Source organism: Corvus hawaiiensis, chromosome Z (genome assembly GCF_020740725.1).
Source record: "Corvus hawaiiensis isolate bCorHaw1 chromosome Z, bCorHaw1.pri.cur, whole genome shotgun sequence".
Lineage (NCBI taxonomy): Eukaryota > Metazoa > Chordata > Aves > Passeriformes > Corvidae > Corvus > Corvus hawaiiensis.
Window position 1 is genome coordinate 64781927 of NC_063255.1, and position 25239 is coordinate 64807165.

Genomic DNA, 25239 nt, shown 5'->3' on the forward strand with positions numbered 1-25239 from the left:
GCATACTGATGAATGAAGATGGTAGTCAAAGAAAATAATCTGCTCTGACACTATTTTTCCTTTTCCATTCAACGTTTATTCGAGTTTATTTATGCATTTGAAAGACAAGTGAATTTGTCAACTTAGCTTGTTAGATAAAATATTCAATTTCATCCTTTAAATAACATCCTTTTCAGCAAGAAATCAATTTGTTAATCCTAAAAAATATTTTAAACCCCTCCCAAGGTAATAGAAAAGAGAGAATGGTGAGGAAGCAACTGTTTTTCAGTGTATAGCTTGCCTTCAGCAGTAACTAACTAGCTGAAACCTCTGTCTGGCAGCAGTTGTTATTTTCGAGGTCCTCCATAAAATATGTCTAGAAGATGATTCCAATTTCTTTTTATTTGAGTCTGTATATCAAAGGCCACACCTGAGTGATTTTTATAATTAAGATCTCTGAAACTCTGATTCATGTTGATCTTTCAGCCTCAGACCTTTCATGCTTCATAACTTCTTTCCTAAAATATGGCTCCTAGAATTGAACATGTTGGTTCCAACTATGCTCCCCCTAATGCTCAGCATTAACCAATTTATAATTCCAGCTCCTTTGAGTCTCTTTTTACTCCTGCCAAAGATTGTTCAAATAGCTTTGGTGTATTATTTATGATTAACCCTGTTTCCCAAGGTGATTTTTTTTTTCTCCCTACAATTCATGCATTTGCTAGGGTCCTTTCTAAGCCTACTGGTATAACTTTCCATCTTCAGTCAACTGTATGACCTAGATCAGTTCAGATCTATCTTTTTGCTGTTTTCCTTATCTTTTTGCAACAAATCTGACTTTCTGGTTAGTACGAAGTACATTTTCCTTCTTCATTTAGCTATAAGTAAGATTAATTTCCATACGGTATATGTTGCATATGTGTACATCAGCAGTGGCACTAATCAGATTCACTCTGCAGAATAACAAAAACAATTTTTTGTTATATAAAAGTTTGGTGAATATAAAATAAATCTGATATATGCTTGCTCTAAAGGAATAAAGTGTTTACACAAGGTAACACTGACACTTGGCCAAAAAGGGATCAATGACCAAATATTGTGTAAAAATTCGTATTCAAAAGATGTAATATGTTTTTTAAAAAATTGAAAGCAGATAAATTGCAGCTCAGTTAGAGAATAGTAACTCCACAGAACTCCCAAAGTAAGGAAGAGAAGAAGGATACATGCTTTCAGCAAGATCATGAACTGAAGCAACAGAAAATCCTCCTTGATGTGTCTTTTACAATATGGGAAATAAGAAGTTTAAATTGAAATCAGGTTTAAATTACTGTTTTTAAAAAATGTGAAACTCTTGTAGCTCTTGATCTTAGAAATGGAGAATTGGCTTCAAAAGGGATCACATGAAGTCAGACAAAGGTTGAGGTGGAAGTGGACTTCTGGACATCATCTGATTCAACAACAGGGCTACCTAGAAAAGCTTGCCCAGGTCTTTGTGCAGAGGTGTTTTGAATATCTCCAAGAAGGGAGACTGCAGTGTTTCTGGACAACTTAAGCACGGGCTAAATCAGCCTTACAGTGAAAAAAGTGGTTTTTAATGTTCAGAAAAAACCACATGTGTTTCAGTTTGAGCCAATTGCCTGTTGTTCTGCCACTGCATTTCACTGAAAGCAACTCTTGCCTTCTTTGCATCCCTGTTTTGGGTATTCATAGACATTCATAAGATCTTCCCAGAGCTTTTTCTTCTCCAGGCTTGACAATCCCAGCTCTCTCAACCTTTCATCACTTTAGAAATTCTGCAGCTTCTTAATAATCTGTGTGGCCCCTTGCTGCTCTCTCTCCAGTATGTCCACATGTCTCTTGTGTCTCTTCTGCAGAGCACAGAACTGTACACAGCACTCCAGGTGAGGTCTAGAGTAGTCAGAATTATTCAGAAACAGATTTTTCTTTATACTTAAGCCAGGTGTGCTCCACTTTGGACCCTCCTCCAACCCTATTTTCAATCTTTATGTTTCTAATAGCTCTCAAAGCTTTGCTGGCACTTATTTTAATTATCTTGACATCAAACTATGGAGCTTGCTGTTTCTCTGAATAGATCAAAAGAGCATATGCTATGCAATCTTTATCTCTAAATGATTCAGAGAGAAAATATCAACCTCAATTAAAACCATTAACATGGTTTCTTTTGCTTTATCACAGCTGTGAGATAAAGACCAGATGAGACACAGATTTTGGATACAAAGTTTGGGAAAAAAAGTTCAAGAACGTTCAGTTAAGAAGTCTATATGAAATCAGTCTTCAAAGAATGTGGAGCCTGGGAAGAAATGAGTGTCTGTGTTTCAAAATATATTCAAGATCCTTGCCTTTTTCTTTTCTTTTTTTTTTTTAATTTATTTTCCGTTTACATAAAACAAATTAATTTCAAAAGGGAGTTTCATTATATTAAAGCAGAAAAAAAAAGGGTAAAATGCAACTTCATACCAAAAGTACTCAGAACACACAGTCTGAAATTATAGGTAGTACTAATTACTAATTACAGGTAGTACAAGTGCAGTGAAGTTGAGTTTCATTGCATTAAGGTAAACAGCTCTTGATTATTGTCAAGACATTTAAGGCCACTTCAGGTTTTAGCTAGGTGCCTCAGGACAGGTTAGAAGTCAACATGCCACTCACAGTTGAAGTGTCCGTAATGGTAGGAGATGAAGAGGCCAAATATGCCCAACGTTCCCAGTTGGTATAGCTTACTTTTACATTTGTTGCTCTGGGGAAAATATCACATCAGCGTCTAGTAATCCATATGATCTTCAGAGCATGTGTCAGACCCATACCTGGAGGATAATTGTCTCTGGCACAAAAGCATAAGAACAGAGTGAGGACAGAGTGTGAGAGATCATCCAGGAGACGTAACTCTGAGAGTAATCTTGTATCTTCATGGATAGACACTTCGTCATTAAAAATTCTATGACTCTATACAAAACAGGTTAAAATTGCTCCTGTACAGGAGAGAGCACCAAGCAGCAACAAGCTGAGGCACAACTGCTTGTTTGCCTCTGCACAGTGCATTGGTGAGACTGCTGTTTCAACACTACTCTTTTAAGCCCAGATGCAGGAACAATGTGAAAACCCTTGGAAGAGAACTGTAAGAGAATCTGAATAACCACAAATAAGCATTGGGGGTAAGCTTGTTCCTTGTGCTGCAGGCTGTCATTTTATTACTGAGCATTAACACGCAAGGAGAAAATGGGTATATAACAACTGCAATGTCATGAAAACATCATAGTCAATCATAAAACTGTACAAAACTAGTCTCTCTTAACAGTGAGTATAATCAGAATGAGTTTGTCTGAATCAGATCAAAGTTCCTTCTAGTTTGGAATCACATCTCTGACCAAAGTTGTTAGGAAATACTTCAAGAAAGACTAGGACAACAGAGGAAGAATATGGTGTGCTTCCCTAGAGTACTTTTTCAGGTGCCAGTGGATCCATACAACTTCAAACATATGACCAGCATTTTTCCTGTAAAGAGGGTGAATAGGTATTATTCTACAATTTAATAATGATACATCCATGACATGTCCACTGGGGCATGGAGAATGCTGACGTAAAATCTTAGGGAGAAGTCTTTGATGGGAGGAAGTGTGAGATTCGTGCATGGTTTATTAAAAAAAAAAAAAGTTTCCTAATTCTGTTCTCAATACACCTAAGAGAATAATGAACATAGAATTTTATATGCATTAAATCAGTTTTAAAGTTTAGCTAGAAGTTGTAGCCTTTTTTTCCCCAAAGAACACAGCTAGGACTACCAGTATGCATAATTTTAACATTCAAGGTAACACGTTTTCTGCAGACCATTCAGAAAAGTATACGTGCTTGTTATAACACAGGTAATTTGTTTGAATTTGTAGACAGGTCCTGTAGACAGGTCTAACCCCATCCAGCAACCAAAGTTTACACAGATGTTCCTTCACTCCATGTGGTGTGACAGAGGAGAGATTCAGAAGGGTAAAAGTGGGAAAACTTGTGGGTTGATGAAGGTGACTGCCATGGGAAGCAGTGAATTAATTCCTTGTTTTACTCTGCTTGTGTGCATGGCTTTTGCTTTCCCTGTTAGACTGTCTTCATCTCAACGTGTGAGTTTTCCACCTTTTATCCTTCTGATTCTCTCACTTATTCTAATGGTCAGGGACTGAGCAAGTGGCTGCATGGGATTAATTTGATGGTTGGGGTTAAACCACGACACTTGAAAAGACAAACACCATTGGCCTGAATGTCCTTCCTTCCTTCTTCTTTCCCTCCTTTCTATATGCTGACCATGATGCCATATCCTGTGCAATATGCCTTTGGTCAGTTGGGGTCAGCTGTCCTGGCTGTGTCCCCTCCCAACTTCTCGTAGACCCCCAGCCTCCTCACTGGTGGGATGGTGCAAGGAACAGAAAAGGTCTTGACTCTGTGCAAGCACTGATTAGTAGTACCTAGAGCATCCCTGAGCTATCAACATTTTCACCACAAATCCAAAACACAGGCACTTAATACTTACTGTGAAAAAAACCCACAAACCTATGCCAGCCCAAGCAAGCACAATCCCATTGTGTCAAACCTCATCATAGATCATCATGTCTTATCATGCATACCCAATACTCTGCAATAACCTAAGGCAACCATACTACTAAGGGGCAGCACACATTTGGGGAAAGAAAGGGAGAAATGATGGGTTAGATGTGAACAGTATGTCATATGTTTGTTTAAAAAACCATAGCCTTGCATGCTACACAAAAATAGTTACTAGATCATCTGAAGAATCTCTCTAGCGCTGTGACTTTTTCAGACCTCTCAATTCCCATTTATTTAATGTTCGTAAGTTCAGGAAAGGATATTACAAAATTTGGAAACTTTTCAAGTAAATATTGAATCCAAGCCCATAATCTTCATGGTATTAATAAATCAAAATCACCTGCCAGTGTATCCAAAGAACTGTTACTCATTCACATTTTATTGTAATTACAGAAATATGTTTTTCCTGAAAAATTTTTGAAAAGGTGCACATAAGATACAGGAAGGATACATAAAAAACATGCAGAAACAGAAACCACTTTGTTCTTCCTTCAAGTTTTTATCTGTTTCCAGTCATTAGAATCTATCTCAGTTATTAACAGGGGAATAACATTCATCAAGCTTGCACCCTCCATGCTATCAAAAGGAAGCAAACTTCTGAAGGAGCAAAACACCTTTCGGTTGATTCCATCGTCTCCTCTGGTACCAACATCACTGACTTCACAGAGCTTTCATTTATACTGGTGTGCTCCAGAGATAAATTTGGCCTTTCAGCTTTATGTTTCATTTTCAAATACAAGACACAGAGGATGAAATCTTAACAGACAATACAGCACACTAACTTTCAGAGAGTACACATACTTCCTGCTGAACTCAATCAACTTGATTTCATCTCTAACTTGCTCAGATTTTGCAACAGTAATGGCAATAATCCTCAGTGCCCTCAGTGAATAGAAAGAAAAGCCATGCCCTTTTTTTTTCCAACACTAATTCACTTTCCAAAAAAAACCATCTTTGATTTAGGAACTTCAACATCGAGTTCAATTCCATTATATGAAGTAAATAGATTACTCCAATTTACAGAAATTTGTAACAAGTTACTTGTACAGAACAGGGTAGGTAATCTTATCTGCACAGGAAAACCTTGTAAGTTTATGGACAATGTTTATATATTGATTTTTCAAAAAGTGTGAGGGGGTTTTTTGCATTTTGTTGACACAAAAGGAGACAATGAGTTCATCAAACTTTATAACTTGGTCATGCGTTCAGTGAGAGAAGGAAGGAAGGATAGTGTAGTAAAGAAAAGCTTGATCTCAGTGTTGAAGTGGCCTCAGGCACTTAATTTGTACCTCTGGCTGAGAGAAAATGTCAGCCTGCCTATGTTCTGCTGCTCCCACTGAAACTTAAATCCAGCTGTAAGCCTTTTTCACAATAAAGAATCTCTTGGCTGCAGTTATTTTAAGTTTTGTTCACACAAAAAATGAATCACCCCAAAGGAAATACTTACTTTACATGGTCACTGATATATATATTATTTTCAAAGTGAAGCAGAGCAACATTGCAAAACTAAGCACAGGTAGGTCAGACTTCCATCGGAAGAACAGTGTATAATGTACCCATATAGATTTGCTAAATTAATCACAGGTTTCTTGTAATCTTGTCTGCTGCTCAAAAACAAACAAACAAACCACACAAGCACTGATGCTTCTAATCATGCATGCAGACACTCTTCAATAAAGTCTTTCAGGCAACTAACATACCCCTGTATTAGAATACTGTGGGTACAGGTTTCCTGGCTGATGTTTCAAAAGTATTACCCTAAATTCCTTTAAACACTAGAGAAGGTTGTATAAATTTCTGCATCTTTCAGTGGGCACTGATAACAGTCTCTCTGCATTTTTAACAAGATGCAGGTCTCAAAATAGGAGGTTTTAATTTGAATAAGTTACTTTGGAAGTAAGAGGTAAAAATCATCACAAATTAATTAAAACGTCGTCCTTTGTTTGTGGTGATTAATAATACATAAGGAATCCAGGTTTTACATAATTCATCAATCTGACGTAAACTGGCACTTTCCAGTTCCACAGAGTGGAAACCCAGCTACTCCGTGACACTTGAAAAACAGCTCTGAATGGATGCGCCACATCCTTCTGCCACAGGACTTAAAGTCATAGTCATCCAGTTTGTCACATACAAATGAATTTTTTAGGACTGAGGCAGTAAGAATATAATAAACAAAAAATGTGCTGAGTTCCAAACAGGATTTTTTTTCTCTTTCAAGCACTAAACTCACAGAACCTAAAAGCAACATGCTAGCAATTAAAGATGGAGAAAGACTCCGGTAAGATAATGTAGCCTGTGCTCTTATGACTGAAGGATTATTTCCTGAGCAACTTGAAATTTTTAAGTATGTTGTTCACAAGGTGATCTAGCACCAAGCATATATACCACAAAGCTCAGTCTGAAGCAGCAGGGTGGCAACACTGGAATTGAATCATAGTGGCAGTAGATCCTACTTCTTTCCAGATGTGCAAATTCGTATCAGGAAGCAGTAACAAATAGGCAGGCAAATACTGCCTTAGCATAATTTTCTTTCCCATCATGGACAGACTTTGAGACTCTCACAGAAAAAAAAGCAAAATTGTACTGAGCTCCCTCAGTTCTTAGTCTTGATCAAGTTGTGTACTTCTACCTTCTTTGATCTTCTTTCGTTATCCTCTTAACCCTCTACCTAATTGCATAGCCTCTGTAAACCTTTTTTTTCTCAAAATCATTCTAAGAACTCTGGCTTCTTCAGTTGTTCCCTCTCTGATTTGAATTTCTTTGTGACTTTTCTCTAGGGATCATGTTTTTTCTCCTTTCTTCACACTGTGACAGAGCATGAGGAAAAGAAGCAGCTCATAAAAATCCATCTCCTCTTATTGATGGGTAATTATAACTCTTGATTTGTACCTGTGCACAGTATGGCAACACAGTCAAAAATGTTGGCACAGAGTTCTGGTACCTGAGGGTGACACCAGACCCCCCAGCATGCACTGGCCTGCTTAGTGATTTAAGGAATTTACATTCCTGATTAGCTTCAAAATTCTGTGTCAGGTATTTCTACAGTAAATATTTCTACTCCTTTTAGTGTTCAGTAAACCCTGAGGTATGCTGACCAAACCTAAACCTCTGGCAAGATCTCAGCTGATTATCAGTGGGTTTGAATCAAGTATTTAAAAGTAAGCACCAAATTATCAAATTCTTAAATCATTATCAAATTCTTTCCTTACAGTGTGTATGGAAACTGTATTATATTGATCCCATTTAATTAGCTATCTTAAAACTACCAAATCTTTTCCTGTGAGAATCACTCTTTATAAAATACTTCTTTCTGCATATAATTCAGCTATTCTCTTCTTATAAAATACTTGTTACTGAGTGTAATTCACCTCATCTTGGAACATAAGTAATTTGATTAATATTTTAGGGATAAAATATGTAACATTTCTTTTTCTTCCAGTTTTCAAACCAGTCATATTTTAAATGAAGATATGCCACAGCATAAAGTCTGGAAATTAAGTCTTTTAACATCTTGAACATTTAGAGTTCTGTGATGACTTTTTTTTTAAGGCAGAGATGTATTTAACATTAGTATTATTTATATTTAAGTATTACACCAAAAAACAACAGCAGATTGCATTTGAGTGTGATCTATAGCCCCACCTCTTAAAAAAGGTTGCTTGCATGAGAACCTCATCTTCTTTATTAATGGCGGGTGCTCCACATAGCCATAGCTGGATCATTTATTTATGCTCATATACATGAATTTTCTATATGACTTTTTATATGCAATTATTGTTTTACCAGACCTTTTTTTTCTTTCAGAAGGCAAATGTTCAGCACATCAATTATATGAGTCCCCATTTTAAGCCTTCTGCACCTGAAAAAATTGCCAGTTTATTGGTACAATTTTTCTGAATATTTTCATTTGTAAAATTCTTCTTTTGTGCACCTTCTCCTAACTTTTTTAAAAGTAACTTTTTTTTAAAAATAACTTTTTTTCCTGCGATGCTAGCCATAACCAAAGTACTGTTTGGCTGTGAATAAACAGTAAAATTAGGGTAACATTAAAAATAGTTATAACATTTATGCACTATTCTGCTTCTTGTGCAACTGTGGACTAGTGGCAAAGACCTAACTGCACGTAACCAAAGTTTTTGAGCTGCTACAATAAAGCACAACATTATGACAAGACAATACACTCTTATTGTGGTAAATATCTCTGCAAACCCAGTGGAAAGATCCTGGCATTTGTGAGTGAGACATAGATCTACTGATGTATACTATGGGGTTTTTTTTTCCTTTGGTACATTTAAAATAGAGAAATACACTTCAAATTTCAGTAGTTATTTTCATATTACAATATAATTCCCTCCTTATAATATATTCCAGACTATAATTCTGTGTTTTCCTCCCACAGAAGAGATAGAACGAGTCTGTAAAATCTGAAGCATATTGAATAAGTTCCTTGGTTTCTAATGGCCTTGTGGTTTATGAAAATATTCAAAATACAGGGACTACTGCTATTGATTACAAAGAAATTAATTTTTCAATATACATCTGTATCTTCAGTCCTTAGGTCTATCACAATCTTATGTATCCACCTGAAAATATACTGAAAACAAAATAATTTCCAAGCAGACAAGAAAATACAGTTAGATTTTTTTTTACTTTTTTGCTTTTTAAGATAGTAGTGTTTGCTGTTAGACTATTTTACATTCTAATACTTCCATTTTCCACAGTCTTCAGCTTCCCTATTAAATATTGACTTCTGAAGACATGTTTTCATTCTTTATTTAGATTTTTTGCAATAAATAACCAATATTTGCCTTAAGGATAACCTACAGCAGCTTTGATAAAAATAAGCCTGTTGGAGGATGAAACAAGCATCCCTACTCCTTAAATAGGCAACCATTACTAGTTTTCCTAGTGAAAAAACAAAATGCTTCATAGACCTCCAGTAGAGGATGGTTCACACGTGTATTTGAAGCATTTATTTATTTACTTCTAGAAGAATTAGAAGTTTTCAGTTTATTGCTCCTATTGCTCTTACAGAAAATACTGAACCCATGTATTATGCCCATTAGCCTAAAAGTCCTCAGAGCAACAAAAGACTTGTAGGGAAAAAGGGTCATAAATCAAATTAAAATCTGTTAGCAATTAACCTCTTTCATTTTCATTGATTTAAATACATACTGACGGTTATTCTTCTTTTCTGTAAGATGGTGAACTTGAAAGACCTCCCAGGGTAAATTCTGTATATAACCTGATATACAGAAAGCTTAAGCAACTTTTCCTGACATTTACCAAAGTTGAACACTTTTTTCCCTTTTCTCTGATTTTAGTTCCAACAGACAGTGTCAGAATACAGAATATGAAGCTTATTGAGCTTCTCAGATTAGTGCAGCAGAAACTGCTTCTAATCCTCCATCATCATCAAATTGACTAGTCTGACATTGTCGGTGCTGAGCGCTGCATGTACCAGCAAACACTGGAGGCTGAAAAAATATTCCATTCTAATCTAAAAGAAATTTATCCAGTACTGCATAGACCTTGCCTGTATCTCCTCAGAGAAGATACAAAGAAAAGGAAATAATCTAAAAATCTATATTTGATTGAAAAAGTGATGTTTGGAAAATGTTCTGATGCACTATCCATTTCTGAACTAATATTTTATATTATAAGGCTAGCATAAATATTTTATACTATAGTTCAGCAAAATACATATTTGTTAAACAGGAAGTATTTGCATATTCAAAGAACATGGGTCCAAGCCAGGATTCTGAATCCAAACAGATGGCAGGTAACAAAGGCTAGTTGAGACAAGGCTGTTGATGGCAAAACCCAAATGCTTTACTGGCAGGGTGATGCATTATAAAATTTCCAAGCTTATGCTGAGTTTATATTACAAACTAAGAGATTCCTCCTATCAACCTCCACTTAAGCTGCCAAATTCTCCTCCGAGGAGCTACCCATTGCAGTGCATTATTTTATCAATCCTAATGCTAATTTGCAAAAGAACAAAGTACCAAAACCCAAATGAAAATACCACATACCTGAAAAGCCTTTTAAAGTAAAGATTTCACCATCTGTTCTACCAGACAACACCCACCTACATTCCCCATGTTGAATACAGTCACCTTCTAAGAAGTTCCTAGAAAACCTAAGCATTGTTGATTTAGGACTTCCAGGATTTGAACTAAGCCCTGACTAACAAAACATTTTTTTCAGAAAAGAGGTGCTCTTCTTTTCTGAAGAAAGTCAAAATATCCATCAGAAGATGAACCTTCATATCCTTTTTCTAGATGCTCTACTGTCATGAGAGAATTTAGGAGGAAGCTGCAAGAACAGAATCACACCAACCAGAGACATAGATTTTATTTTCAAAATAATCCAGCCAATAACAGATAATCAGTGGTTGTATCTTTACATTAGTAATGACAAGAGGGGGTTAACTTAACAGTTGTGTTATGAAATTACTCACAGAATAAAAAGAGAAAGCTGTCATTGACACTTTTTACATATGTTTCATGTTAGTTTTTGAGGCATTACATGTTTCAGACATGGCAGCAAATTAGGCTGTAGACTTGTCTAGTAATACTTCAACAAGATGACTTGAAAAGTAGAAACATTAATAATAATTTCTCATTGCTTTGATGTCTTTCTGTAAATTTTGGGAAAGATGGGAAAGAACTTCACGGCAGGATTTAGAAACCAATGTAGACTGCAAAATTCATGAGAGAGTGACTCTGTCACCTCTGATCTCTCCTTCAGATTAAGTGGTTAGTGGTTGGCTACTGATGGCTAGTGATGGCTACTGATGATCCAATCCAGGAAGTCATCTGAAATGGGCTGCTTCTCCAAAGTTGCTGGAAGAAATCTCATCACAAATGCAACGCAAGCTTCTACTCTCCAGGGAACTGAAGTTGAAAAGAAGAGAGGATTATGCTAGTTCTGAGCGAAGAATCCTGTTTCATGTATCTTTGCAATTCTACAGTCCTTTTAGGGCAGGAAATATGGGGGTTTTTTCTTAGTTTGGGGTTTTTTTCTTAGTTTGGGGTTTTGGAGATGAAAAAATCTTAGTGAACAAATGGCCTGATGAATACCAAGTACACTGCAGCACATGACCATGCTCTGAGTAAGCCAAATGTGCTGTCTAAATGGAGGAATCTAGGAATATAGGAGATGCAGATTATAACTTCCCTGGAGTCACTAGGTGATTTTCAGTAGGCAGAAACCACTGCTGAAATATTCACTCACAAACAGCAAAACAAAATGACAAGCGAAAAAACAAATGAAAGTCAGGACCTTCTCTCCAGCAAATACTAGATTTTGCGAGACTCACCTGAATACTATTCTCCAAAAGGAGTTTTCTCACTGAAAGAGTTAATAGCAGCAAAAATTACAAATAAAGCAAAGAACAATTATGTTCTAAATCCATCCCTGGTGTCATCTCAAACAGGTAAAAAATTTTACTGATTCTTTTATCAAATCTGTTTCATGCTGAAAAACATCATTCACTAGTACCATCAGTTAGCTCTTAAGATGGCAGTGCAGAGGAGGGGTTCAGGGACCAGCAAGTTCAAAGCCTGAGCTTCCATGGCTGGATGTTCTGGTCATGTCCAGTGCATTTTTTAAACAGTTTCCATTTCATATATCTCCTGTGTTTAAACAGCAGGGCACTCTGGAGCCAAGTGAGGCATTTCCCAAGAGTCCTTTGGTGGGGACAGAGCAGAAATTAAAACAATTTTGTTTTGAAGTGAAAACCCAAAAGGAGTTTGCTGAGCCTTTCTGTTTCTCTTTAGATATTTATGTCCCTCTTTGGGAGGAGACTGCATGCAAACAAAAATGCATTTCTTCACACTGTGGCAAACAAGCTAATTTGACATTGGTTATTCTTATGAGCATACCAGGGAATATCACCAAGTAGCATCAGAATATAGTCTTTAATCACATGGGGTGTGTTCCCTAAGAAAAGAGAAACTCATAGACTTCAAATAATATTTACATCTGACCTCCTGCATAGTAGAAACCATAAATGTCATCCAGCAGCTCCCGCATCAACATCATAGTTTCTGTTCCAGTTGCAACCTTTGCTTTATGAATGCTTTTTCATCTTGATTTAGAGATCTCTTGAGTAATGTCAGAATGCATGGTAATAGGGACTTAATCAGGACTGAACAGTCAGCAACTACTCACTTCTGACTCAGGAAGAGCCAAAGTAATATGTCCATGATCTCAAGCAGTACGTCTTAACACAGTCAAAAAAGGAAAGACTACGCAGTCTTTATCTGGTACAGTGACATCTGTTCTCTGACTGACTTTAAAGAGCACCATACACAGAAAAGCCCTGAAATCCAGTACACAACATCTTTTTTTGGCAAGGAATAGAAAATCAGCTTTTCCAACTATGGTGTTTCAAATTTCTGCCTCTCCTTTGAACAAACACAGCAGAAAGCCCACCACAGTTAACACTAACTTAAACTTCTTGGTCTTCCACTGCGCCTTGGATTTTATAAAACTATTTATAATAAAATTAATTGCCATTTCAGCATAGATATTTAAAACAATACGGGGGCTATGCCATCCTTCTCCCTGACTCACAGCAATGGGAGAACTAACATACTGTATTTAATATAGAGTGCCCATATTTTAAGCAGGCTTCAAGATACATTCCATTGAAGGTCAATACACTGTTAGTGAAAAGACAATTTTAATATGGGAGATAAAATATCTTGATCAACCAGTCCCCTAAATAACCTTTAACCACTGAAATTCCTTCAAGATATTATGTAGTTTAGGGGCTAATTAATACTTTTAAAATGCCAGGACACTTACAGACCAAAAGATGCCATATACAGATGGCTACTCCAGTATATATGAAATTTTTGTCTATACTTTGGACGTGAGCTATTGAAGAAAAGGGTGGTAGAACAACTACTTAAATGAGTCCTTCCTCTTCTATAAGGCTGACTGAAAACAGGCAAGATAAAATAACTTTAGGAAGAATTGCTTTGTAAAGATCCGCAATATTACTGATGCATCACGTGAGTTACAGCCCAATATAGCAAAAGTGGCATTTCCATTACAAGATGCTGCTTTCAAATACTTGTAGTTTTCATAGAAGGAGGTAGAAAATATGGCTGAAAATTCAATACATGTTTACAATTTGCATGCATGTTTTTAAGACTTCTCTGTATTTCCTGGTCTAAGAACATCTTATACGCATTAGTCTCTAGTTTAAAATTCCATAAATGTGGTTCAAAAGGCTGTAAACACACTAAGTCATATTACATTCCAGGAATGTGAGACTATTGTTCAAATGACAGTTGGAAATAGTATCTACTTCCTTTCATCCAGCTATATATTATAGTCTCCCTAAGTGTCCTTCCTGAGAAGACAGAAGAATTTTTCCTTTTGAAAACAGACAAAATCCATGTTGCCATGTTTTCACTGAGTTTTCCTGAAACAGCTTTTAAACTGGGACCATAAGCAAGGCTTTTATAGCAAAGTGAGGAAATATTTGCCTAGGTCTGACTTTAATTGAATGATTCCCCAGCTGTCTAAATCCTACTGACACGAAGAACTGTCCATATGACAGAGGCACAAGCAGAATTGGTTTTTTCACGCTTTTAGAAAGATGCAGTGGATATATTGGGTTTACATGGGAAAATTAGTAGTGGGGGTGCTACAGGTGTGCCTTCTGTGACAAGATGCCAATAGCTTCCACCGTGTCAGACAGAGATAGTTCTCTCCTGAAGCAGAGGAAGAGAAGGAAGGAGTGAGATAATATGGAGTGAGCTGACCAAAGCCCTAATTCCCTATTCCCTTGTGCCACTTGGAGAGGAGGTAGAGAATTTGGGACTGAAGTCGAGTTCATGAAAAAGGGAGGGGTGCAGGAAAGCCTTTGAAGATTCATTTTCATTTCTCTTTATCCTACTCTAACTTTTCATTGGCAATTAATTAAACTAATTTTCCCAAGCTGAGTCTGTCTTGCCTATGACAGTCATTGTTGAGTGGTCCTGCCCTGACCTTCTCTTGACACAAGCCTTTTGTCATATAGTCTCTCCCATGTCCAGCTGCAGAGCCAAAGTGACAGAGAGGCTTTGCTGGGCTTAGGCATCCAGCAGGGCCAGCCCCCCCCCCCACCCCTCCCAGCACTCTGCAGCACTCATAAAAGATAAGAACAGGTAGGCTATAGCAAGCATCTTCCAGTGTATTAATTCAGGGTTAGACACAAAACTGCCTATACGAGACAGTAAATGGAAAGCATCTGTACCTTGTGCTGCATCTCCCTGTCACTGTGAAGCTCTATACCTACTATCACCACTAAAGGTAACGTTAATCTGTTAATCTGTTAATTTGTGTAAACTAAAAGTGTACAGTAGAGAGCTGGCTGTGAGTAATTATTATGCTATAAATCCCTGTCTTTCACAATTTGTTTTACTCAAAGTTCTGTAAAGGGGATTTAAATACGTACATAAACACCTCGGTCTATATTTCCCAGCCAAATATTGGCAAGCCTCAATATACCTTTAGCAACATCCCACAGCTGTGGGTGATAGAATACCAGTATAAACATTTCACATCTGAATTACATACATGTAGTAAAAGTGAAGCTCATTCATTTAGGCCATTTAAGAGAAGTTAAGCACAACTCTCTATGTTCATCTCTGTGCTAGAAGTGTCTTTTCGACATATACAGCGTAAAAAATTAGAATTTTCACTTCTTCTACAACTCATCCAGTCTCTTTTAATTAATGCTCTAAGTGACACGAGCCCTGAAGAAAAGGTTTCAAACAGAAATTCAGAGAGGGAAAGAGAATGCAAGAGCCACGCTGTATTTATAACAGTACATTCACGAATATCACTAAGTAGGTCAGCGACCCTTTTGCACGGCAATCTAAAAATACACATGTGCTCACAAACCTGAGCAAATATGGACACAGCTAATGTTACTGCTTCTTCCTTTACTCCAGCATTTGTCAGCACAGTAGTCCAGAAACTCTGGCCATGACAAAAGCAATTCCAAATTTCTCAGATTTCTCTCTCTAGCAATAAAACAGAGATTTACGTGGTTAAACCTACAGAAGAAAAAGAAATAAAATCATCCCAGATGACTAAATCACAGTTTCTAGTGGGTAGCTTAGTAACTGAACTCTTTATCCCCTGAAGGACTACTCAAAACATTTGTTTTCATTTTCTTGACATCCTGTCAGTGGTAACATAACTGGGGGTGCTGCTCTGCTTGTTATTTTCTGGGGTGAAAATTACTGTCTTTGCTGAGGAATCTTAAGAGGTAATGAATAATAAAAGTTAGAGGAATATACCCAGCTATGTGATCTCCCAGGAAAGAACACTTGCTCTTGAGTCCACTTGCAAACCACAGAAGGCAGTGAAAAATCTCAGGAGCTAGGCCACTAATGTAGGTGGAACTATGACGTTCTCACTATGGTCCCTAAAAAAAAGATTAATTTTATGAAATTTTAGCACTTTTTTGAGGCTGATCCTTTAAGAATTGGGGCTTTTCTTTGTGCACAAAGTAGCTGCTCAACTGTTAATAGCTTGCTACTTCTGTGCTTTCATTGTCCTTGTATTGCCAAGGGTGTGGCAGTCATTGTGATGATATTAAAGACTTCAGGAAAAAGCAGGAATATCTGGGATGTTGGCAGTGCAGTGCATTAAAACATTACGACACCTAGACCCTCAATTCAGGCCCAATGAGCTAGAATTTTTGGCTTAGGAAACAAGTGAACACAGGTTAAATGATCTCATTCTAGCCTCTAGTGAACATTAATCCACATCACAGAACCATCACGCAATTTGTCAGAGTAGTTATATTTTCTTCAAAACATAATCTAAGACTAGTGAGTTCTGAGCATGGTGCTGCACAGAAATTGCTGTTTCTTTTCATAAAGAGTTTGCATGATGTTTGACGTTGACATCTGTTGGGGTTTGACGCTGGCTAAGCACCAGGCACCCACAAAAACCCATTCACTCATTTTCCTCTGCTAAAGCTAAGCAGAGGAAGGGACATTAAAACGAAAACTTCAGGAGTTAAGGATTAGGGGAAAAACATTTTAAGGGCAAAACAGGCTCAAAAACTTAAACAGTATAAAGAAAATTTATTATTAAAAGAATTAAAAATAAAAAGTGTAATGAGAATTAAAATAAACCTTTAGAACACTTATTTTCTTCCCAGCCCCTCCCTCTTTCCCACCAAGAGCACAAGGGGACAAAACACAGGGTTTTGGTCAGTCTTTCACTTTGTAAGAATCTTTCTTCAGTTCATTCAGGGAAAGGAGTTCCTTCTACTGTTGTGCCGTGGGGTCCTTCCCACAGGAGACAGTTCTCTATGATTTTCTCTAGCATGGTTCTAATTTTCACGAACAGCCCGCCAGACCTGCTGTAACATGAGTCCCTTTCACAGGCCAAGCAGTCTTCCCACAACTGCCTAGTGTGGGTCATTTTAGTTCATGGGGTTTAGTCTTTTAAAGATAAGCTTTTCTAGTTTGGAAGGGAAGGCTCTCTTCTTCTCTCTCTAAAGGCAAGGGTCATCTCTCTTTGTTTGAGTTCCTCACTAGATTATAGCTTTTCAGTATACACACACTCCAGCGTGAGCACTCTTCTTCACAAGCTGCATGTGGATCTCTGCATCCCCTATGCACCTAATGAATTACAGGGAAATACTTTGTTTTATTATAGTCCTCACCACAGCTTGTAGAAAAATCTCGGCTCCCACTCGTGAAGCACCTCCTCCCTCTGCTTCTTTTCATGCCGCCATGTTGGTTCTCCTTACATGTCCTCACTTCTTCCCTTTTCTCTGGTTTGGAAGAAAAATGTTGTCCCTAAGTATTCTTGTTCTCAAGTTCTATCAATTGAAGACTTCTTACAGAGCTTCGCTGCAGCAAAAATGTTGATCTTGTCTGCTCCGTGTTGGGGAATTGTTTGCCGTGTTTTCGTTGCTGGCCACGTGGTCTCTGCCGGCACCACACAGGCAGCCCCAGCTGCATGGTCTCGGTCTCGGGAGGGCCCCAGCCGTGCAGCCCCTGGCAGCTCCATCCAGCCTCACCACCCCTCAGGAGAAGAAACTGAGCTTCCCACAGTTTTGCCTGTCTTAAATATGTCATGACAGAGGCGTTACCAACTTGTCTAATTGGGCTAGTAACCTGCCCATCATCAGAGCCTTCAGCGATTGGCTCTGTGCCAGACATAGAAGTTTCAAGCAGCTTTTCTCCCATTCCCACCAAAAACCAGGCTGTGTTAAACTGACACCACATCTTCTGTTCCAGGCATTGTTTCTAGATACTAATTTTCATTCATACTTGCCTGTAAAAGTGGTAAGAGAATTCTAAAGGGGATTAACATGAAACTTATGTACATTAACAGCAAACCAGAACTGCTTCTAACAAGGGCAGAGGTGCAGTCTATTGCACCTTAATATTAGAGCTGCAGTCTCCTAGAGATGTTATTTGAATCTCAGAATCCTCATAAAAAAGATTTCTAATCTGGTTCCTCCTTACTCCCATGGGATGGTAAGTTACTGCTAACCTAACAGTGCACAGTTCCCCACTTACGCGTTCAGTAGTAGCTTTACTGCAAAGATCAATAGAAAAGCGGCTGCACAGAGTGCATTTACCGATCCACCTTCTAGCCCCTGTTCTGGTAAGGGAACAACTGAGTGAAGATCCCAGCTTCCTCCAAAGTGACAAGACCAAATACCTTCTCAAAGATGAAAGGTGGCTGTCACAGCACATTATATCCTTGAAATGACAGAACAGCCCAAACAAGAATTTAACCATTTCCTTCTATGTAGTTCTTACTTATGAGTTGAAGGACTGGGAAAAATTAGCACCTTATTCTGTAAATTTCTAAAAGCAACCCTTTTTATAGAAAAAAGTACTAATGGGGGGAAATTAAGTCTGGGATTTATGAGAGCTCATTATGCAACAGCTCTAAGAGTACTCCATCTACTTGTCCTCTAGTATATCAACACAGTTCAGGAGTTGCACATTATTGTTATAACCTCAAAAGAAGGAATCTGATGAGCTTTCCAACAGCACAGTTGTAATTGGATTGCTTTTAATATCAAGAATTTACAAAATATTCCATGTGCCACATGCAGAGGCAGTTAGAAGCCCAATTATGTAAAGTCCCAGTAAACTGACACTAAGCCAGTCTACAGTATACAACCTTGTCAGAGACACAGCAGTGGCCCCTGAGGCTGGAAGAGGTCTGGAAAGCCCAGGAATGGTTGGCACTAGGAGCCCAAGGACCTTCCTATCACACATGTTATGACATACAGCTATGTAACAACCTAAAGAGATCACACAGGCAGAGCTGCTTTAAAAGAGAATAGATACAATAGGAAGAGTCAGTGATGCAATTGCGACACCTCAGAAAAAAAATAAGTGGAGCTAATTACTCTAGCACCCTGTATTGTGTGGCTGCTTTCCTAACTACTGCCTTTACAATGTTGAAGTTAAATTGTATTTAGTAGTTGGTTTCATGTGTAGCTAATTTTGCCTAGGAAGTCTGGCTACCTACCTTTTTGGACTGGCTGTTAAATACTAATACCACAGGGTCCATGCATATGGCCACCTGAGCTGAAGGAAGCATTGTATCTGGAGACGTGCTGTATGTGTAGCATTGCAAATACTTGCAGCTTTTGGAAACAGTGGAACTTAACCAATGTACATAGTCGTTGTAGTCTGATGGGAGAATGTTTTCAGAGTTTGCCCTAGATACCAGGAGGTCTGGTGGAAAAGCTCCATTCCAGAGAAGGATGGGGAGCATGGGGTCAGCTCTTAGAAAGGCACTTGAATGTCAGGCTTGAAACTATGGAGACGATGACTGTTGCAGAAAAAAGAAAGTAGAGGCAGTCCTGCCAAACAGAGAAAGCATAACTACATCATGAGGAGCCAATTTAATCTTGGTTTCTGTCTCAAATACTGGTTTTCAGAGGCATGCGAGGGAGGGGGTGCACATGTGCCATGTCCAGGAGGCAGCTAGGAGAAGATGGAGGAAAGCCTTGTGTCTTGGGAGACTTTGACCGGCAACCACTTCCCATCTCACATGGGACAGGCAGTCAGCAGGGAAACACCGAAGACACTGCACCCCAGAGAGGCTCTCCAATTGGATGGCAAAAGGTACCAATGGACTGCAGTGGGACATTGCACAGGGCCAATCGTGTCCTGTCAGCAGGCTGGCTTTGGGAGGAGCCAGGGGCCATAAAAATAGCTGCGACACAAGCTCTGGGGACTTTTTGGCTTTGGCTTTTTGAGTTTTGTGATTTTGGGCCTTTCTTGAGTCAGGGCTTTTTGAGTCTTGTGGTTTTGCTTTGGCTCCAGTCTACTGAGGTCTGCTTCTTGCCCTGGCCCTAGCCTGTTTCTTGTCCTTTTTGCCCTGGCTCTAGTGTGCTTTTTGGCTCTTCTTCCCTTGCTGACCCTTGCTCACCCTCGCCCACTCCTCACTTGCCCTCTTGTTGGGCACTTTGTGGCACACCAGCTGACCTCCAAGCTTCATTTGTAGCCTGTGTCCTGCCCTACCCCCTCACCCGTCCCAGTAGCCACCCGTCCTGCCTCCCTGTGTCCGTGACCGCCACCCTGCTGCTTTGTCCCCACATCCCTGCCTGAGCCACCTGCGTCCAACCCTGCCTGCCTCTGATCCAGCCCGTTGCCACGATCCTCATTGCGACCCTGTCCAGGGTCCCACACCTCCTGCCCAATCCCCACTCACCTCGTGTCCAGCTGCCCGTCATGGCAGGAGCTCTGCCTATGGGGCCGCACCTCTCTCAGTGCATACGCCCCACCTCATGGACGTCGACAGCACTCCCCGACCCTCTGGTGGTAATGCCCGCTTCTTCTCTATGTCTCCCCTCTCTCTCTCCCCCCCCATCCTTTTTCATTTTCCTTCCTCCTTTTCTGTCTTCGCTAGCCCTCTCTAGTAGGGCAACTCCTTTCTGGTTTTTTGTTACCAGTAAATGGTTCTCAGATAAAATGTTAGTCTCAGTTGACTTAATTTCGTTCTAGACCATCTATCTTTAAAAGAACTCCTTGCAGTTCCCCACAGTGAAATGCAGCATACATAAACATCAGTTCAAAACAAGTATTTAAATCAAAACTTGTATATCCGGAGTAGAATAAGGACAGCTAGAGGCGCCCATGCGACTAGTTACTGGGTGGCATATTTCATGGTTGTCTGTAAAGTTCCTAGGATCATAAATCTTAAACATTCAGGACTTCACCCAAAAACTTCCGTATTAGTGAATTTGTGGGATGATGGACAACTAAGCTGTGCAAAACAAGGTAGCATAATCAACAACCTGAAGAGTAAAAATGCTGCCAAACTCCTGAAAAGAATTAGAAGCAGCAAACTGACTCCAAATTGAATTAGGTTCATTCAGGAATTTATAAGTAGTATTGTTAGGAATGTGACTGTGGAAAAGAGTGGAAACTCAATGATACCATCCGTTAAACCTTAGTAAGAACCTCCTGAGGAATAAAATCTGATGTTTCAATTCAAATGTGCCTTTACTTCCATTATTTAGCCATGGCCAGAGAAAAGAATGAACACAAAGTAAAGCACAGCAAATCAGATCTTTTAAAGCTTTATATAAGGTAAGCCTTATGACTTAGCCAGTGCTTGAGCAAAGCTGTTAAGTGTTAATGCATATAATCTATCTAGCCAGCTAACTAGTTTAATCCATCACAGAGTGTGTGAAAACATAAAAGCAACCCAGCTGTGACAAGTTAATAGTAGGGTGAGGCAGTAAAATGGTAACAAAAACACACTTTGATTAATGATTCTGAATTGTCCAGCTCTGGTGTATAGATGGCTTTTGTCTAGGTTTATTTAGTGGCCAATCAATGCAAAATAGATCTGGTGATTTAAAGCATTACACCAGATCAGAAATGTTGCCCCACAATGACAAAAACTGGGGAAAACACATTTTCATAGGAAGTAAAAGTAATAATTCATGTAACTAGACCTGCTTTAAAACATACCAAACTCAGGGGTTATTCCAGTAATACCTTCAGTGGAAGACATGCTAATAATTTGAATGAAGTAAGAACCATTCCATACTATTAGTCAAAGAGGCAAGGAAAACTTTCTTTGACCTTTAAAATGTGTGAGGCTTTCCTTCCTTGTATCTCAGTTTCCATTTCACAATCCTACATGAGCAGTTTCCAAATAGGGTCAGGAAAAAAAAACCTATAAAATGTCAGATGAAAGCTTCCTTTCTTGGCATCTCTTAAATCTGTGGTGTTTTGGATACCCCACTTAAGTTTAAAATAAGCACACAAACTCCGGGAGACACCAGAGCACTGAACAGTCATCATTCCTACTCTTTCAGTCCACAGAGTCTTTGCTGTTGAAAACACTATTGAATACACACGCAAAACGGTCACTTTGACCTCAGGATATGGGAGGCTTGAGGAAGTACCTCTCAATCTGAGGAATTCAGGCATCTGTTATATCCTAAGGGAACACTGCAAGCACCAACCTGTGTCTCTTCTAGGCATTTTTCTTCCCAAATAGGTGTCCTACCACCCTGCAAAATACCTGTAATAAGGTAAAGATTATTCCTAAGTATGCTTCCTGTGGGAACTGTTTGGCAATTGAGCTTGTAACAATGAAAAGGGCAATGAAAGAAGATAAAAAACTATCTATAAGGCCTTTCACATTTGTTGAGCAGTAAGAATGACCAAGAGAAAATATTCTACATACCTGTAGAGTGGAAATAAAAGCTAGAACCAAGCATGCAGAAAGTGAAAAAAAATCTCTGTTTTCTTCACAGCAAGTAGTTACATGGATTTTGCTGCTGTATGACAACATGCTGTATGACAACATACTTCATGACTTGGGCAAAACACTTTTTTAGCCTGGAAGATCAGACTAACAAGAGTCCATCTCTCTCACTTGTGCACAATGCCCTATATAGCAGGCTTTCCGTTTGAGGTGTTTGATAATGCTAACCCCTCTGACCTGCACAGCTGGTCATTGTATGGACTTCCACGAGCAGGGTGCAGGGGAAAGTGAAAGTGATGAATGCATCTTGCCAACAAGGAGCAGAGTTTTCTGGAAAGAACACAACATCCCATTTCCTTGAACACTGAAGGAATCACAAAACTGGAGATCGTTGCTTCAATCACAGTTTCAAATATCCTGACCATCCACTGCACAGCACACTTAGCATTCCTTTTGCTGCAACCCCGTGTGTGGTTTCTGTGGTTGCTTAAGTCTTACTACTCATTCTCTCACCCTTCATTGCCACCTTCTCCATTTGCTGTCATACAGACCTCTATCTAAACATGTTTAAATAAGTTGCATTTCACTCTTCACTCCTTAAGTTTTGAATATCTCTCATTCTTGTCTTTGCTGTGAGTTGCAGTGAAGTGTACAGTGACTTCATAAAAGGAACTTAACATTTCATAAGTGATATGAGCAATAATAGTGCTGCACAAAACAGTCCAAAACAAGTCTGTAAAAACAAAAAATGCATCACAGTTCACTTCTGACATCACAAGGTCTAAAACAAATACATTATAATAGTCCTGCTGCAGTGGCCTGTAACAGAAGTTGTAAGTGTATAGACTTGAAACAAGAATTTGTTTCTTAGCCATTGCTAGATATATGGGTATTTGGGGGGTTGTGATGGTTTTTAGGCAAAATAATAACAAAATTCTGTGTGTAAAAAGTAAAACAACTCAAACTTGGAATATCTGGCAATTTTTTAGGAGAACAGTACCACAGCTTAATTGTCAGCACAGCAACTAGCAACATAGAAAGGCTGTCATGTAAAGTGACGACATGCCTGCAAGTAGCATAGCTGTCCTAAAGAGAACTAAATTGGCCTGCCTGTTTATAGCTACCCATGAGAGACTGCATGCTGTACTAAGTAAAGGCTGGTAGCACGATATTTCCATCTACCACTTTTGAATGGGAAGTATATCTGTCATCTCATCTAGCACAAGTAGACATCTAACTATGTCTGATAATGAACAAGGGACTTGCTGTGTTGGGAACTGATAGTAAATTGGAGCCAACGTTTTCAAAAAGGCTGTGTAAGAGAAGGATATAACCTGTATAGATTTGGCTCTACAGAGAAGAGAAGAAATACTTAGTCACTGACTATTTCTGATAGTTGATAGTTCAAGACCTTTGTTACCTGACATGTATTCTGAGCAGCCACATTCAGAGTTACGTACTGAGACACTCATGTCCGACAATGCCTAAAGGTTAACACTAGCCTACAGCTGCTGCTAATCCTTCAAGCACCTTTTAGAGATAAAAAAGTTCAGTGGGTGAACCTAACCTAGCCAGCTGTCTCCAAAGAAACACTTAGAAAGTCCTGTGAGATGTGTCAGATTACAAGCAGTGATTTGGAGCATCATCTGCACCAAGTAACTGTAAGTGCTACTGGCAACATCCAATTACATGCTGACAGAAACACAAAACACCACAACCCTGATGTGATAAACCAGCTTGAAAACCCACATCTCCCAACAGAACATGACTGAACATCCTAACAGATGAAAACAGCTAAACGGGTGTGTGGCACAGCTTAGCTGTTTCTTTATCTCTCTTTTAAAGGTTGGGTTTCTACTTTGGCTGCTACATGGTGTGGCCAGTCCTCATGGGGAAGGCATGGCTTCAGTAACATTCAATGCAGAATTCAAAGTAGCCACAAGGACTAGGGAGAGGTGGTGCTAGAAGGAGTTTGCTTTTTTTTTACAGGATATTTTGGTCCAGGCCTGATACAATTGATGGCCAGTCAGCAGAGAACAATTAGAACAATGATTATGGCAAAGGGAGCATTGTATATGTCTAGCTACAACAGTTCTTCCCAGATTTTGCCTACTAAATAAGAGCATCTTCCTACTGAATGTTCACATGAAGGAAGAGGCCAACATTTAAGATACTAATTCAGTTTCTGATGAAAAATTGCCAGACAGAATATTATATAATGCAAGTAAAATCTCTAAAGAAATTAGTTGGAAGGGACACATGTCCAAGAGAATTTCAACAATTTTAAAAGCAAAGAATTGATTTTGAAAAACATATGTGTATTTTTTGAATAGGAGTTGTTTTTTATAAAATATCTGCTCTCATGACTGCTTTAATTATAAAATTACTTTTAAAATATGGTAATTTAAAAATACAGAGGGTAAGGTTGCTTTCTTTCAGACATGAGGTGAAGCATGAGGTGAAGGAATGTTTTGCTACTGATTATCTATTGAGTGAATGGGAATTAGAGGAAATATGCTAGGACAGGTGCTGCAGTTGCAAATATCATATCTAAAATGTTAAGGAGAAGCCTTCTCTGACCAAAAGAGAGGAAAATTTCCTCAAACTCAGGAAAATGTCTTAAATGAGAAAAAATAAAACCTTTAAGAAAAAACAAAATCTTTTTTAAAATAAAAATTTACAATTGAGATTTTGTGAGGTAACATTTTTCTGAAAATATTTCATCCTTTCCTTGCACTTTACTGGGGTCTAACATTGTAGTTTGCCAGACCAATAAGCTTTGTTTTCAGAGAAAGGGAATTTTTGCTGCAGAGTGAGAATGTAACTGGTTAGTGGAAAACAGCCTCTGATGTCATTTTCCCATATTATTCCTAGGAAACATCAATGAGCTTTATTAAATATATCGGGTTTATGACAGAA

General features: G+C 38.6%; 1 protein-coding gene across 1 annotated transcript in view; it reads right to left on the bottom strand.

The window, feature by feature from the left end:
- Nucleotides 1-10932: 10932 nt before the first annotated feature.
- KDM4C (lysine demethylase 4C) overlaps nt 10933-25239 on the bottom strand; it is a 320050-nt gene continuing 305743 nt past the window's right edge. The window contains exon 22 of the mRNA XM_048290787.1: nt 10933-11489. Coding sequence (XP_048146744.1) covers nt 11475-11489 — 15 coding nt within the window. The 3' untranslated portion in view covers nt 10933-11474. The remainder of the gene's footprint in view (nt 11490-25239) is intronic.